At 30.5% G+C, this 18,313-nt stretch overlaps 1 protein-coding gene and 1 long non-coding RNA gene across 2 annotated transcripts; one reads left to right on the top strand and one right to left on the bottom strand.

Annotated features, from left to right (window-relative positions):
• Nucleotides 1–1,510: 1,510 nt before the first annotated feature.
• On the bottom strand, nucleotides 1,511–2,469 carry LOC18612147 (uncharacterized). The gene is made up of 2 exons (XR_001927696.2): nucleotides 2,286–2,469; nucleotides 1,511–2,193 (listed from the first exon to the last, which is right to left on the bottom strand). It is a non-coding gene; the product is annotated as an uncharacterized LOC18612147 (long non-coding RNA).
• Nucleotides 2,470–9,741: 7,272 nt separating this feature from the next.
• LOC18612146 (trifunctional UDP-glucose 4,6-dehydratase/UDP-4-keto-6-deoxy-D-glucose 3,5-epimerase/UDP-4-keto-L-rhamnose-reductase RHM1-like) lies at nucleotides 9,742–13,084 on the top strand. The gene is made up of 3 exons (XM_018114108.2): nucleotides 9,742–9,909; nucleotides 10,646–12,232; nucleotides 12,320–13,084. Exons 2-3 carry the CDS (start codon nucleotides 10,658–10,660, stop codon nucleotides 12,788–12,790), a joined length of 2,046 nt encoding a protein of 681 aa, XP_017969597.1. The 5' UTR covers nucleotides 9,742–9,909; nucleotides 10,646–10,657; the 3' UTR covers nucleotides 12,791–13,084.
• The last annotated feature ends 5,229 nt before the right edge of the window (nucleotides 13,085–18,313 follow it).

The following is an 18,313-nucleotide window of genomic DNA, read 5'->3' as shown; positions in this document are numbered from 1 at the left end:
ATTCACCATTAGTGAATTTGATCTAATTTTACAGTAATTTGTGAATTTATTTGATTTATTTTTATAGATTTTTTCTTGTTATGTTTAATGCTATTTCTTTTCTTTTCTTTTCATAGTATTTGGTTTAATGCTAATTGTGTTTTAACTTGCTATTTTTATATAATTTTTTATTTACAAAAATGAAATTAAACTTCACAAGTCCTTATCTCAATGCTATTTATTTATTTTTATTTATACATTTGAAGCACATTGCCCTCCATTGTATTGTATTTTTAAGGTACTGATAAAGAAACTTGAATTAGAAGCATCCAAATCTAATTTTCGTGATATATAGAGCTTGCATGCACATGTTTGGCGTATAGAGCAGCGGATCGAGTTGGCAATTGCAAACAACATTGATATCTGTTTCTTCATGCCCACAATATCCCTATCTGTTCTTCTCCATTATAGACTTATAGTTTTAATCTTTCTAATTTCCTCTGTTTTTGCTTTGAACTAAAAGGAATGAATCAGTTCCGGTACAATTAAGAGAAAGTTTACTTACTTCTTCAACCGCCTACATCTTAAGTCCTTAAAACGCCATCAGAACACAACATCATTTAATGATGCATCTATTTTGCATGGTTTTTTGATTTCTTATCCAGATCGATGAACCATGTTCAACTGTAAACTTTTACTAATGTATACAAAACATTGATTAATCCAGAGAAATCCCAACTTCTGCAAAGATCATCCACCAAATTATTGGCAACATTATCTCGAGGATGTCGAAACCACAAGCTCCAGTAGGACTGCATATTAATGACGGCTACACTGAATTATCTCAACGTTGTCAAATCCCAACTTCATCTGATGATCTCAAAACAGAAGAAGAAGAAGAAGAAGAAGAACCCAAAACAGAGTTGCTACACTGAATTAGCTCCCAGCATTTATTTATTTAATCAGATATCATAGTGCTTGCTGAAAAATAAAATCAAAAAGTTTTGGATGTTCATTTTTCGCAACCACTCTGATGTTAATCTTTCCTTCTTCCGGGCAAATTGATCGAATGCTATCTTCTTACTTATCCAAAAATAAAATAACAAGAACGATTATGTTCTTTCAATGTGTTGAATTTGTGTGATTATAATCTTCTTCTCGTGATAATGAACCTGCTAGGAGGACTCGAGCTAAGCTAACAGAAAGCAGATGGAGTTTGGATGATGAGGTAAGGTAATCATCAGCTTCCAAAAGAAATTGAACTCTTAAAACAGAGCAACATTTTAGACCAACCCAGAAATTCTCACTAGTTCACGGTGATTTAAAGAAGGTTTTTCTTATCAGGTGGACTTTAAAAAAGCCACCCTAAACTCATTAAAGTTAAAAGTTCTCCACAGTATTTGTCCCCTGTTTTGAGCTGTACATTTCCTTGGTTTTGCTTGTCTGATTTCTGTACTTGATGGCCTTTCAATAAAGGAGCAAGTGGAATGCATTTCATACCGTTGTCCTCCCACAAACCTTAGATTCTAAATTCTTGAAAGTAAATTAACTCATGAATTTGGAGATATAAGCTGAATTATATACATAACTAAAAAGTAGGCAAATCTAATGGGTTTACAGGGGATTGATTTCTGCTTTCGAACAGTAGCAAAGTTGGGAGTGATGAATTGCATTGGGCTATTGACTCAAGGCAAATCCTTCCCTAATGTTCTAGTGAAGCTAGCCCTGAGAGACCACCTTACAGGAACGTAAGGGACAATCAGGGCACTGAAGGAAGCCAAAGCCACAATATCTATATATGTATACCCAAAATTACTAGCAAATAAACTAAAACAAACGCAAATCATTCTAGCTAGACCATTTTCATTTTGCAATCAATCGAAGCCTGTTTGTTCATTTGCAAGTATCTTCAACATTCCATCAGAGAAGTTCCCAATCGGATATGCTCTGATCACAAACTAAACTACCGCCCAAAGGCATGAAACTCATAACAACCAGGAATCAAGGAAAACAGGATTCAAACTGAGTTTGGCAGAGAGCATTCCTTGTATGAAGTATAAAATGCCCAACAGTTGAGATCCAGCCCCAGGCAAAGACAAGTAGATCTAGCACAAGTCCTCGCAGCCGCTCACCACATCTAATGAATGAGTTACCTTGAGGTGTTTTTTTCTGGAGGGGCGGTGCCTTTGAACATGGATGAAAACCTTCAATCATCTGGCAAGCAAAGCATCATTAATGAATGAGTTAGTAGCTCTTCAAACTGCAAGTGTAAACTGAGATAAGAGTATAATAAGACAGACTTTTACTTTGGTAATTGATAAAATAATAATTAAAGAAGAATCATAATAGTATTTATTTATGTCATGACTTGGTTAATTCAAATCGTCCGTGCGCGATACACACATGCAAGTTCTGTTTTGTCTTTCTTTAACTTTATAAATGCAGTGCGTGTCGCGCATGGACGATCCAATTTAACAGTCATTTGTTTCACTCTAGAATTGGAGCATGGGGTAGCACAGCTATGCTCCCTAACCCTATATATACAAAAGGGATTTGCTAAATCAATTCCCACATATTCATTTGATGATTGTATGACTTTAAACGTGCATCTCTTGCGATACGACGTCAAGGGCAAATTCAACATCTAAAAAAAGTGGAATGCAGTGACAAGGGACTCAGACAATGGGACCCCATTGTTGTATGAGTTGGCACACACCAAAATCAAGGTGCGGGAGTCACAAGCATGTGATGTAGTGCTGCCTCTGTGTTTTGAATATTTGCCACCCCAGCTTGACAGTGGTGTGGAATTGACTCTCATCAGGACATTCACATGGAGACAGCGAGGCTTCGAAGTTGTAGCCTCTCAATCTGAGGACCTAATTTAAAAGAATGGGGGGAAAATCAGCTTTGCGTTTCAAACTCTTGGATTAGTCGTTTTGGGGACAGAGACATCTGCCTCTTTTCCAAAAACATAAGATTCATGCTTCTTCGGTATAAGAGCTTGAAAGCACTGATTTTATGCAACTTAGGGTTTTTAAATTCAGATCAATGAAGAGGAACCATTTTCATATCTCTTTTTTTATTTTATTTTATTTGTAATTTTCACTTATACTATCTCCAATGTGTTCAGATGTGATTCACTCATTGAACTGGACCAAATTTTTAAAGAAATTTCTATATGATGTTCATATGTTAAATAAAACCAGGGACTATGCTTTCAAACAATGAAGTGACATGGAATTAATATATATATATATATATATATATATATTACTACCAATTCTTGACTGACGTGACATGACATGAACGTAAAACGGACTTACTGGAAGAAGACAATCTCTCTCCCGCTCTCTCTTTCACTATCTCTCGTTTTCTCTTCCAGCTCTCCCCCTTCTTTTTGGTACTTACCACCTTTTGCTCTGGTGCGAGAGTTCTAAATTTTTATTTTTATATTAACTACTAATATAAATTGACGAATTTAAATAATTGGTATTCCTTTAAAAACTTATTCTAACGTACTTTTTTTTACAATAAAAACTCTCCAAACTCTTAAGAAAATCCATTAGTGAAGTCCCTGCTATTTTTGGAAAAATGAAATTATTATAAAAAGGGGAGAAGATTATTTGTGCACGCTGAATCTTCACTTTTCATTATTAAGTTCGACTCTAATGTTAATTGGTTTATGATTAGAATGAATGAGTGAAGAAAATATTGAAGAATCTTTATCTTGTAAATACTTTCTTTATTGTAAAAATATTTGATATGGTCCGAGTCAATTATAAACCAAATATTCATAAAGATGAAAGAATGGATGTGTGATCTTCTCTCATATTATGCTTACAACTTAGGGAGAGCGAACTTTCACTCTCAAGGGTGTATGTGTTCTTTTAGAATTTTCTTTACAAGGGAAAACATGATTCTTATTCCATCAAACTCTTTAAAGAAGATGAACGCCTTCAAGATTTTTTTTTTTCGTAATCTACTCAAAAATGAAGACAAGATTTTAAAAGTTGCACAATTCTTCAATTAGATAAGGTTATTCTCTAAGAAGTTCAACATCAAGTTAGTGAGAGTAGCATTCTAGAGTATCTAGGCTATGAGAATAAACTAATGACATTATTGATCATGTGGTTGGCTCGACATGTGTTCTCATATGTTTAGATGATGGGATTTCTTCACCTATCATTCCTTTTCCAATTAAAATCATTACAAGGGATGAGCTATCCTCTTGCACCACTCTATTTGGCCTCTTACAGGAGGTTAGCCTTGTAACATTTTAAGACGAAGAAATCAACTAGTCGGTATAGCGTTTTGACCTATGTAGATGCTTTCGTTTCTCATATGTATTTGCACGAAAGGTTCAATGCTTGTGTCCCTGCACCTAATGCATATCATCCGCCTATGTATCCTCTTCCATAAGTAGTGTTTCACCAAGAGATAATTATGAGGCTTACGCACGCATGATCAGGTTTCAAAGGGCAATGTTCTTGATGTTTTTTTTATGATTGGAAAAAACAAATTACACACACCTATAAATCATCGTAATTAAAAAAGCCCCATAAACCATGACAACGATCTTCATAGCAACACAATCCACAAAAAAAAAAAGAAGAAAACCTTAGATGTAAGATTAATTCAAACCTTTTTTTGAAAAACCTCAAGAAATAAAAAATCATCCAAAAAACAATATATGGAAATGAGTGATATTAGGGAAATTTTGAGGTTTTAGGAAGGTTTTATAGGCTTTTAGGTTTTCGGGCTTTTTCAAGAAGGAAAGGAATTCGGGTGGAAATTAATAAATAGAAATGTGGAAGAAAGGGAAAAAGAAAGGGCCGGGTGACAAAGTTTTTGGACTGTGGTTGATAGCAATGGTAGCCAAAATGTGGGGTAAGAGTTTCGAGTTTTAGTACTTTTTATGGGAAATAAAGAAGTTTTGACAGCAAACAAATTGATAGAAAAATGAAGTAGAAACAAGTATACTGGTAATTTTAAACACGACACGTTAACACGATATGAGAAAATACGAGTTAAATAGGTTTTGGATTTAGTCTTAACGTACTTCGTGTCTAATGTGTCTGACACGATAAACACGTTTAAAATATATTTAAACATATTTACTTAGTCGTGTTATCGTGTTTAATCGTGTTATCGTATTTAAAAGTGTATACGTGACACATTTATTAATAGTTAAAAACTATTTTAACTTTATATAAATAATTTTAAATAATTATTTTAATAATTTTTTTTTATTTTATAAAAGGTATAATGTAATTATACATGCTCAACCCTAATTTTTAACTTTTGGTGATTATTTAATGTTATTTTTATTTTTGTTTTATTATAATTATTTTTATAATTATAGATTTTAAATTTAAATAATAAAATTATATTTAATTGTAAATATTTTTATTTAATCGTGTTAAATGTGTTAATCGTGTTATTAATCGTGTCGTGTCGTGTTACACATCTATTAAACATGTACGTGTACGTATTTTAAATTTAAAATATAAATATTAAACATGTCATATTCGTATTTAACCTTAACGTGTTTCGTGTCTAATTGTATTTGACACATTTACGACACGTTAACACGAATTGTCAGGTCTAAAAATAAGATTTTTTCGACGGTGGCGTACGATAGAATAGTGGCGAAAAGAGGAAAGGTTGAGAAAGGTTAGAGTGTTTAGTGAGGAATAGGACGAGGGACGACAAAGAAGAAAGAATATTTTTCGAAATAATGATTTGATTGATGGATTTGGTAGGTTTATTAACAGGAAAATAAAAATTTATTTTAGGTAAAATATTTTATAAATAAATTTAATACTTTTTATTATTTAAATAAACTATCGAAAATATTTTTTATTATAATTATTTGATTGTTAAAATGATAAATAGGAACTTATTATAAAACAATGATATCAGTTGATTCTCATATTAAAATTAAGAACGAAAATGAAATGAAAATGAAAAAAATCAATAATAATATTTTTCAAAACATTTAATTACATGTTGTAGTAAAAGTAAGTTTTAATTTTTTTAAAAAAATCCATCTTATATTTTTGTATCATAATACTATGAAAATGTCAATATTCATTTATTATGTAAAATATGACAAATCTATAATTTCAAATACGTATTCATTAAATGATGATCATTAAAATATTTTTTGTTACAATTATTAGGAAGATTTATTCAATTTATAAACAAAAATATTAATTACATTGAATAATTTCATTAAATTTTTTTAATTTTAATAGTATTGAATAATTTAAATATTAATATTTTAATTTATTTGTTTTTAAAGTTACGTATTAATTTTTTAAAAATTTAAGTTAAATATTAATATTCATCAAATTTATATTATTAGGCTTAATATAAGAGCATTTTTTCTGTTCTCTAGAAAATGTCTTATTTCTCTCAAATGCATAAAACATTTTACATGATTAATGGATGTTTTTCCTATTAATTAGTAAAATATTTTACATCTATAATAATTTTTTCATCTTCCAAACAAGCTTGAGTTCTTAAAATGTTTTTTAAAATATATTTTACGTCAAAATAAACGAACCCTTAAAAAAAAAAAGTGAGATTTCGTGAGGTTTTTAGGATATTTATTAAAAATTGAAACGACATCGTTTAAGTGAGAGGAAGTGGAAAAAAAATAGGAAGGAGAGGACACGGGTCTGATTAGCCTAAACTCGACTAGATCGGCTCATATTTTGGTTGAGATGTGTCGGCGACTCGGTGCAAGGACAATCCAAACTTTTCTAAAAATGGAGAGTTGGTGCACTTACGTTGAAATTTCAAACTTAATTATTTTATTTATTCATTTACTTTTTTATTAATTTATTCATTTTTATTAATAAATTTGTTTAATTAATTAGTAAACAATAAGCAAAAAGATCTAATGAAGATGAAGATTTACTTAATTAAACTAAATAATAAAAGATAATTAGTTTACGCTCTAAAATGAAAATTTTAGAAAAGTTGTAATGACAATTTTCATAAGTTCTTTTAAGTGAAGGAGGCAATATATAATACAATAACCATTAAACAAAAAACCCAAGTAGTTTATTATCTTTAAAATAATAAAAATTGTAACCTCAATCATAGGCCAACAATTTTTTTAATATTCTATAAAAAGAATATTTCCTAAAATATTCTACTTATCATTTGTTTTTTATATATTTTTATCAAATTAAAAGTATAATATTAAAATTACACCTTAAAAATGGATAATAAATTTAATTTATCCCCTCAAGTAAAATCATGAATTTGTAATTTATTTATCAAAATAAGAGTTTCCGGCCAAATCTACGTGGCAACAAGAAAGCACCTGACTTGCCCTTTATATATTCAAGTTATTAATTGTTGCTTTCGAATGTTCACTGGCTTTTCTATCCATTATGCCACGTGTAACTACTTATCATTTTTTTTCAAATTGAATATTTACTTTTTTATTTTTTTTCAAAAATTTGTATTTGTTTATTTTCTCTTTTAAGTGCATGTACGACTTTAATCCTTTTTCATGTTTCATATTAAAATAAATAACTTTTTTTACTTTTTGATATTAAAATTTATAATATCAATATTATAATTTTTTGAAAAAATATTAAAAACACTAAAGCCAAAATATTTTTTAATCTTCGGGTTAAATAAACAATATTAAAATAAAAAATATTGGCCAAAAGAAAAATTAAAAGAAAAAGAGTAATATTTTTTAATACCATGTTATTTTCATATTAGTATAATAGGTCACGTGTTTATTTTCCAAAACGACTAAAATACTAATTTTGTTTTTTTCTTGCCACAGCATCATCCCTCAACCTCTAAATTGCATCTAACTGACGTCATACCCATTTACTATTTAATAGTCTTTGAACAAATGGGTATTTGACCCATTCACTTTGTGCGATTTTTGTGGCCTTTCATAAAATATAATGATAGGAAAATCGAGTGATGAGATAATATGACAGCCTTTACAGTGCTTTGTATATATGTGAAAGTTTTAATTAAAAGTATTAAAAAAATAAAATTATAACGTTCGATTTATAAATATTTTATCAAAAATAAAATATTAATTTTTAAAATTATTTTTTATGTACAAAAATACAATTTTAATATATTTATATGTTTTTTTGTGTAATGTAAATTTTTATATGATACCATCCCTTAAATAAATCCAGCTATTCATCTTGAAGACAGGGCAACGCATTGATATTTGATGGTTTCTTATCAATTATCTAAAGAATTATAGAAGGAAATTCTATAGATAATCATACGTATCTAATTTGAGTCTTAATATGTTTAGTATAAGATTATGAAGGATTTTTTCATCTAATTAGGTAGTGAGGCTATGCAAAAGTGATATATATATATATATATTGTTTTTTATTTAAGCTAATCATAATCCTGAATATTTTTCCATATCTTTTAATTGGGCATCAAAATTTTGAACTAACATGGTTGAATTCACAGTACAAAGAAACAAACTCAATTGAGCCTTTTTAAACAGTTCACATTCCTTCAAATTTTCAAGGCAACCAAACATTACATAAAAGAGTTAAAGATGGGTCTCTCCGTCAACAACATTAATGTGATCGTTGGATTTTAAGTAATGCCATTAAGACCAAAATGTCAATATGGGTAAAACATGCTAAATGAATGCTCCACGGTACCAAACTAGCTTGGTTATTAAGTAAAATGCTTAAATAATAAAACAAAAACTCTAAATTATATCAATTTATGCTATTACATTTTATATTTTTATTATACCTAAAATAATTTTTATCTTTTAGTATGTATCAAAAAAAATCTTATTCACTTATTGTATTTACATCAACTCTTAAATTAACCGTTATCAAATTTAATATCAACCGGCAATTTTTTTCCATGTGGTCACGTTATATACCACATTACATACCATGTCGACTAGCAATGTCAATTAGTACTGAACCTAATTACCATTAATTTTTCATTAATTTAGAAAATTGACAAACGAAATTACAATCTATGTGTAATGACGTACTACTTGATCTGTGGTACCAATAGTTATCTATTTTTTTTTATATATAAAATTTTTCAAAATGATATTTAATCTAATTTTTTAAAATGATATGATAATAATAAGGGATAGATATCAAATTTATTATTATACAACAACCTAACAATGAATCTTATTATTGTATTTCAATCACATTTAATTTTGTCATTGTATTCTTATTTTGCTTTTTTTTTTAATTAAAATTAAAGAAAAATAATAGACAAAAGACCCGCATATTGATTATCTCAAATATTTTACACTCTAAGTATTTAATTCGTTAATTGATGCATCATCTCTTGATTAAAAAATTAAATTTCAATCTTTTTTCTCTAATTATAAATAAAAATTAAAAAAATAAAGAAAATTATTCTTATCTCTTTCTCTTCAAAATTGTTTAGAAAATAAAAAGTAGTCAAAATCTAATTGAAAAGGAAAGAGAAAAAATGGGGAAAATTAGGATGGTAAGTGAATGTGATTTGGGTCGTAAATGATGTGATAGAGTTGTAGGATAAAAGTATAAGGAAACATGTAACACGTTCCATTTGTTGACGTACCAGAACATCGGAGGGGCATCTCCGTACTTTTCTTTCAACTTTTCCTGTCCCTCTCAACCTCTAAATTTCTTTCTTTTTTATTAATTAATTAACACAATTAATACGATTAGAAAGATTAAACATACTTTTTATTCGAAATTAGAGTCCTGCATATATATAAATAGCTGCTCACTTCAACTGCCTTCCCTCCACACTGATTTCTCTCTTCTTCTTCTTTTTCTCAACCTTTCTATCTCCTCTGACTGAAGCTTCTTCATAGGAGTGCCTAACAAAATTAAAGACAAAAAAAAAAACAAAACCCTTTTGCCTTTGACTTCCAACTCCATATTTTCTGTAAGGTTTTTTACTCCAGTCTTTTCTATGCAGCTTAAATTTTCCTCCCTTTTACTTGGTTCTTTTAATTTTTTTTTTCAGAAGGCTTAGAGCATATTAACATGGGTTATTCTCCATTTTTTTGTTGATATCTTGTTTGATATAGGCACCCTTTTCCACAGATCTGTTGTTGAGTTGCCACATTATGCTAAACATAATTTCTTTTTGCCCTTAGTGCTTTGCTGATCTCGTGATTGATTTTTTTTTCTTTTTAATCCCAATCTGACCTTTTTGTTTGGTTGATATTTGTGTTAATACTAATTAGTGAGCACACGACTAGGTCGCGGTATTTTATTCGCCCTATAACATTCCAAAACTCATTTGGACTGTTCTGTTAGAAAATGATTATGGGAATCAAGTATGGGCAAATAAAATTTTTGTTTGCTATGATCGAGTTTGTCCATTATTTATGTTTGCTGGGGTCAACAGCCTATCATACTGAGTTTTGTTAGGTAATCTTTGCTGGGAATGAATTATTTTGCCCCCAAACTGGGGTTTTCGAGTACTTTTATTTATACCAGAAGTCATATTGTGTTTTCTTACCGTTTTGGTGATGTTCAGTTTTCGTCCTAAATATGTTTCATTGAAACAAGCTGTGTTAAGTCTATTATCTTCCATTTCGAATATTTGATGTGCTGCTTGCTAATGAAGTAACTGATCCATGTTCTAATACTTTATGTTGTTTGATGTCATGTAGAAAGTATTTTAGATGGCTACTCGGTACACACCAAAGAACATCCTCATCACTGGAGCTGCTGGCTTCATAGCTTCCCATGTCTGCAACCGGCTCATCCGTAACTATCCAGACTACAAAATTGTAGTCCTTGACAAGCTCGATTACTGCTCAAGCCTAAAGAACCTCAACCCCGCACGGTTATCTCCAAATTTTAAGTTCATCAAGGGAGATATTGCAAGTGCTGATCTGGTTCAGTTTATCCTTCTTACTGAGTCCATCGATACAATCATGCACTTTGCAGCCCAGACTCATGTTGACAACTCCTTTGGGAACAGTTTTGAGTTCACTAAAAACAACATTTATGGAACCCATGTTCTCCTAGAAGCATGCAAAGTCACTGGCCAAGTGAAGAGGTTCATCCATGTAAGCACAGATGAGGTTTATGGGGAGACGGATGAAGATGCTGTAGTGGGAAATCATGAGGCTTCTCAGCTCCTTCCAACAAACCCATATTCTGCCACTAAAGCTGGAGCAGAGATGCTGGTGATGGCATACGGGCGCTCATACGGACTGCCTGTGATAACCACTAGAGGAAACAATGTTTATGGGACCAATCAATTCCCAGAAAAGCTTATTCCCAAATTTATCCTATTGGCCATGAATGGAAAGCCTCTTCCAATTCACGGGGATGGGTCAAATGTAAGGAGTTATCTCTATTGTGAGGATGTTGCCGAGGCCTTTGAAGTCATTCTCCACAAGGGTGAAGTAGGCCATGTATACAACATAGGCACAAAGAAAGAAAGGAGAGTGATTGATGTGGCCAAGGATATTTGCAGGCTTTTTTCCTTGGACCCAGACGCCCAGATTAAGTTTGTGGATAATCGTCCTTTCAATGATCAGAGATATTTCTTGGATGATCAAAAGCTGAAAAGCTTGGGATGGTATGAAAAGACGACATGGGAGGAGGGTCTTAAGAAGACTATGGAATGGTATGTTAGGAATCCTGATTGGTGGGGCGATGTTTCTGGAGCACTGCTACCCCATCCAAGGATGCTGATGCTGCCTGGAATCGACAGGCAATTTAATGCCCCTGATACGAGCAATAATGATTCCGCTCCTGTTACAAACAATTTCAGTCAGAGCAGGATGTTGGTTCCAGCTCCAAAAAACAATTTACCTGCTCAAAAGCCATCCCTTAAGTTTTTGATTTATGGCAGAACAGGTTGGATAGGGGGACTTCTTGGGAAGATATGTGAGAAGCAAGGTATACCCTTTGAGTATGGAAAAGGGCGTTTGGAGCAACGTTCACAGCTTTTGGCTGATATTCAAACTGTTAAGCCAACCCATGTTTTCAATGCAGCCGGAGTGACAGGTAGACCAAATGTGGATTGGTGTGAAACTCATAAGCCTGAAACAATTAGAACCAATGTTGTTGGCACATTAACCTTGGCAGACATCTGCAGGGAACATGACCTCCTAATGGTTAATTATGCTACTGGTTGTATCTTTGAATATGATGCTACACATCCTCTAGGGTCAGGAATTGGGTTCAAGGAGGAAGACAAGCCCAATTTTACTGGTTCTTTCTATTCCAAAACCAAAGCCATGGTACTTAATTTATTCCCTTTTATAACCATTGACATTTTGGAAATCGTTTTAATTTAGCTGCAAACTGAATTCTTTTTTCGATGCCAGGTTGAAGAGCTTCTGAGGGAGTATGACAATGTTTGCACTCTCAGAGTCCGGATGCCTATATCATCAGATCTTAGCAATCCACGGAACTTTATCACAAAGATTGCTCGATATAGCAAGGTGGTTGACATTCCAAACAGCATGACCATATTGGATGAGCTTCTACCCATTTCAATTGAGATGGCCAAAAGGAACCTGAGGGGAATATGGAACTTTACAAATCCTGGTGTTGTGAGTCACAATGAGATTCTGCAAATGTACAAGGACTATATTGACCCAAATTTCAACTGGGTTAATTTCACACTGGAAGAACAGGCCAGGGTTATTGTTGCACCTAGGAGTAACAATGAATTGGATGCATCTAAGCTGAAGGAGGAGTTCCCTGAGATACTGTCTATCAAGGACTCACTGATAAAATATGTCTTCGAACCCAACAGCAACAGGAAAACCTTCACTGGGGGACTGCCAAAGTAAGCATCTCATAAATATAAACCTCAGAAGCGATCTCTGCATTCTCATGGGTAACATGGTTCGGAATTATTATTTAATTACAATTTTTTGTCATTGACTCTGCCTCTTTTCACCCTTATCATCAATTCATTATCCACCAGTCTTGTTCATTAAATTATAATTTGGCCATCATGATAAGGAGCTATGCAAACGGATTCAGTATATCTACAGCTATCCTGCAGCTTATAGCCCATGTATTCTTTGGATTTTAAGTCATTGTCACTCATTCAATAAAGTTTCATTACAGCTTTACTGCTACTTTAATGTTGTGCTCGTCAATATTCAATTCAGTTTCCTTGTGAATGCTCAGATTTTATTATTTGACAGTCATGCTTTAATCATCCATATGCCTAAAAGTTGTTTAACATTATTTACCTTTGTAACCTTTAACAATGAATATCAGCAAATTTTCCTTTTCCCATAATGGGGGAAAAGAGAGCTAACACCAATTGTTCCTTGAAAAAGGTGGCATATGTGCAAATTGGCAATTTCACAAGTTACTCTTAATTTATTCAAACAGATCAAAAACCTTTTTTGTTTCTTTAACCTTATTATATACTCTTTCAATTTCAAATGGCATATTCACTATGCCTTTTTTAGATTAAATTTAATCAATTTTCTTATGAGCTGGGGGGCATCTACTGGTATCTTGCTCTTGTTTTACTATGGAATTAATTCCTTGTCAACAATAGATTTGATAAATGAACCCTAGCATTGCATTAATTCACACTAATTCAGTCATATAAAGGCATGTTGGTAGAAACTCAAGCGAGAAATAGTGCAAATAAGGAGTAAGTAGAAATAATTTGTAAGCTTGCATCTTTCTTGTTCTGCTTAATGCTATACCTGCTTGGAAGGAATGGGGTTGCCTGAAATCAATCCTTATGGACAGCCAAGAAAAGGAAAAACTTTTCTAACTTACCTTGCAAGTCTGTAATGTTAGCAAATTGAAACACATGAATACTAGATGTAGCTTATATTTGGTGACAATATTTCAAATCATTATAGATTCTAAGAACTTCTCACATACATGTCAAAGTGAATCATTATATATTCCTCCATATCTTCATGCTCTATTTCACAATATTTATGTTAAAGATCTAATCTGCAACCGATAATGTTCATCATTCATTTAAAACGCAAGAAGATAATTGAACAACACAAGTATCCAAATATTTAATTTTTATGTTTATATCATTTTCTGCCTGATTTAAATCACTAAATTGGGAGCATATCACTTACAATTCCTTTTAATATAAGTTTAAAATTATCCAATCATTTTATTAAAATTTCTGAGGTCCACCACTATGGGTTTTATATTCTTACTCAGCCTACTAATTGAAACAATCTGATATACTAATTCAGCATTCTAATTTAAACTCAGACATTTTTTACCTTCAACACAAAGTGATATCATGAATAAACTTGATATATATATATATATATATTTATATCCATTGGTAATATATTGCATTGTCCATCTGTATCTATGCGGTCAAAAATATGATACTAGCAGAGGAGGCAGTAACGATTTGAGTGACAATCATGAGGCCCCTCCAGGCTTTGGCAGCCAGTTCCAAACAGTCGATGAGCCAGTTGCATTCCCTGTGAAGAGAAGGCCATGTGGACGTCTTTCAATCACTCTTACTTAAACTGCCCCTCTTCGTATTCCATGAAGCAAAATTTGTTAAGCCAACAAGAATATTTTCACGCATCCGTAGGGGGAGCATCTGGCATTTTCTAAAGGTTTAGTCCGAATTTGTATGTGCCTAAGTTCACTCTTTTTTTCTTTCTTGCATCAAGTTCATAATGAGTTTATTTATTGAAAACACTAATCTCTTTTTGTACCATAACAATATAAAATAACACCACATGTTCAACACGTACTAACTTGCCTAGCAAGGGCTTTAGGCCCCAATTTGAGGGGTCTCAATTTTTGAGAAAATTTATAATTTTATAATAATTATAATATAATTAATTATATTAAAAATATATAAAAATTAAAAAAATATAAAAATAATTAATAATTAATAAAATTATTTGTTCTTTCACTTTTTTAATTATGTGCCTAATAAATCTTAATTTTTTATTATTCTCTTATTTCTAGATTGTTATTAATTCTCAACTATATTCTCTCATTTTCAATAAACTAACAGTTATATATATTTAATCATCTCCAACAACTATTTTTTTCTCATTTATTTTTCTTATTTCCAATCAACGCATTTAATGATTTCTAACAGCTATTTTTTTTCTATATATAAAACCAATTATTTTTTTCAATGTATAATAACTACTTTTGAAATCTTCATTTCTCATTTACTTTTTCTTTCTTTAATTTCAATTTTTCTTTAAAAAATACACAACAAACTTGTTCTTTTATTATCTTCATAAAGCTGTGAGCCTCATTTGAAAAAATATTACCTTAATATTGAATGTTCCTTAAAATATAACAACTATTCTGACATTAATGGTTTCGCTTTATTTTTAGAATTAAAAATTTTTAAAAAAATTATACAGAAAAAAAATAGTCCAATTGACATACTTAATTATATAAGAAGATTCGATTTTTTTCTAAATGTATATATTTCTTTTAGAATAATGTTAATAATTTCAATAAGTGTTGTTTAAGGAGAAAGAAGTTTTTCAAAACTAAAATTAATAAAATCTTATTTAAGATCAATAATATTTCAAGAAAGATTAAATGAATTGGTTATATTATCAATTGAAAAAAAAATATTAGAAAAACTTGATTATAAAAGTTTAATTAAAAATTTTGCATCTCAAAAAAATTAGAAAAATAAAATTTTAATATTTTTTTAATTTCAATTAAAAAAAATCTCATTTAAATATTTTATTTTAAATCTTTAAACTTATTGGGCCGTCCTTGCCCCTGGTCCTCCTCATGTGCCTTTAATCCAGGGGTTGTGACATGTATAAGTGCCTTTCTTTATTCACTAAAGGCTAAAATATTAAATAAACCATTGAATTTTCTCATGAATATATTTTTAATAAATATTTTTTTCTCAATTCATATATTAGGAAGTGATAAATAATCGAGTCATCTTAGAGATAATCATGTTTGAATTTCATATAAAACCAAAACAAATATTTAACAAGCACCATAAGAAAAAAATACTAACTCATCCAAATTCGCCGCCTCATATCACCATGCGAAAAACACATCTTGACTCTATCAATTCTAAATTTGACAAGTGAATTTGCAAAAGTATTTGTTTGTCGGCAAATATGAATAAAATTGTAATTTATAATTTCTTTAAAACTATAATCGGTTTCACTGAATATGTGCTAATATAGCATTCGAATTATTGAACCCATTCTACTCCCAAGTCAACAAATTATTGAAGTAACAATCAGTCACAATATTCATTCAAAGCAGAAAATCTGCATTTAAGTTTGAGCAGACATACACCAAAAAAATAAAAGTAATTTGGTCATGTGATGCGACTTTAAGAAGCTTAGATTTTGTGACAAGTGTGTGAATTACCCAACAATCCGGAAGGGAAAATGGCCCCATACTGCAGGATTGCATGTTATCAGGCCAGTGTTTGAGCCCACAAATTAGTACAAAGACGAAAAACGAGCTTACTTTTGTAGGCACCCCCACATCACGCCCACATCCTCCTCTTTCCAATGCCATCACATCTTTTCCTTTCTTGCTTTCTTGTTTTATTTATTTACTTAGCAAAATCAAGTTTATATAACTGTAAAATTAATTTTATTTTACTTTATTTTAATAATTTTATGTAAAAAATTAACATTTTCAAAAATTAATCATTAAATTCAACAACTTATTTCTACAAATCTTAGGCATAAAATTTCGAGTTAATTTTATGTCCATCTTATTTTTTTTCCAATATTAAAGCCATAAACCGTCCAGGAATACCCGACCCTTAAGATTTGCTGCAATTAATTCAGCCTTGACTTTGATACATCGTTTGTACTTTTCATTTGTTGCTTCCAAGATTATGATAGACCATTAAACATTTTGTTAATTTTTTACATTTTTCTTTCAATTTTCAACTCAAGCTTGAAAGGTCACAAATAAATAAATAAATATATATATATATATATATATTGAAGATAAAAGATAAAGATAAATGTTTTTTTTTCTAATAAGATATAATTTTTGAAAGTGAAGGAATTAAAAGTTAAAATATACGAATTATATAATTGAGTTAAATACTTAAATGCATAAGATAAATATTATTATGATATATTTTTTATTTGCCTTATAAAATTCAAGATATATAGATTGCTTTATAACGAAGTTAAAATATAATATTGAGAATTTACTTTTGTAGCAGATAGCGTTCAAGACAAGTCGTCATTAAATTTGGAATCTAAGATCACTTATGTCAAGACAAATGATCTTACTAATTGAGCTAATTGGTATGTCGGTATAATTACAAGATCTTAATGCATATTTGCTCTAATTTTTTGGGATTTTTTTTTACAAGATAATTTAAAATGAGAGAAAGAATTTGAATCTTAAATATTAACTTTTTTAAAAATATATATATATAAAATAATTACGATGTCAAAGTTTGAATTATTTTATTATTTTATTCAAAAGAACTTCTATAAACTTATAAAATCATTACTCAATTAATAACATGTCTCATCTTGAAACTTATCTTGCAAATCATGAGATAAAACAAATCCATGCAAAATTTAGGTTAAATCTCAAATTGCTTTATAGCCACCTTATTATGTTTGAGTGCTCAACATTTGATCCTTACTCTTAATCTTTTAGGCAATGCTATTTTTGCTCCATTAATTATATATACAGTGTTAGATTTATTTTTAGAAATAGAGTTATAATTTCATACGTAAATTTTTGAATTGTAATTTAAGATGTTGGAGTTGGATATATGTTAAAAAAATAATTATCACTGCATTAATTGAATGTATTAATAAGTAAGATAAAAATGTTAAAATAAAATAGAAAAAATATATTTTATGATTTCTTAATCGTGAAGTTATAGTTTCCAAATGTAGTGGTGCCTTTTGACCTTGGCCGCTAAAGTAACGCGAAGATTCATCCTTTTGCTTTAATTAGTGCTTTTGTAATGAAAGACAGGATGACCTAATCATTCCCTAAAAGAAATCATCTTTGAAATCAATATTTTAGTGAAAGAAAGTTAAAAAAAACCAATAATATTAGACAAAAAGCCCATCATTAAGTACTGCCTAACCACATGAACTATACGTTGTTTAATTTTTGGCATAAGCTATGAAATGTAGGTTTTGAATATCTCCTTCTTTTATCCAATGTTCATCGTTTTTAATGGATTGTTGACTGCAAAAAAATGCATGATTCGAGAGTGGGGTTAAAGGGACCACGACCTTTGGCCTTTGCAGGGCTCACTTGCGGCTGCTCTTATGAACTTGTAGTAGGACCCTTGGCTCATGGAATTCTTGTTTTTCTATGCTTGTGTGAATTCATTTGAGTGCACCATTTTT

Source organism: Theobroma cacao, chromosome 1, assembly GCF_053813885.1.
Source record: "Theobroma cacao isolate CCN51 chromosome 1, ASM5381388v1, whole genome shotgun sequence".
In the NCBI taxonomy this organism is placed as follows: domain Eukaryota; kingdom Viridiplantae; phylum Streptophyta; class Magnoliopsida; order Malvales; family Malvaceae; genus Theobroma; species Theobroma cacao.
The sequence above is the reverse complement of the archived record's forward strand: the minus strand, read 5'-3'. Positions and strand labels throughout refer to the sequence as shown.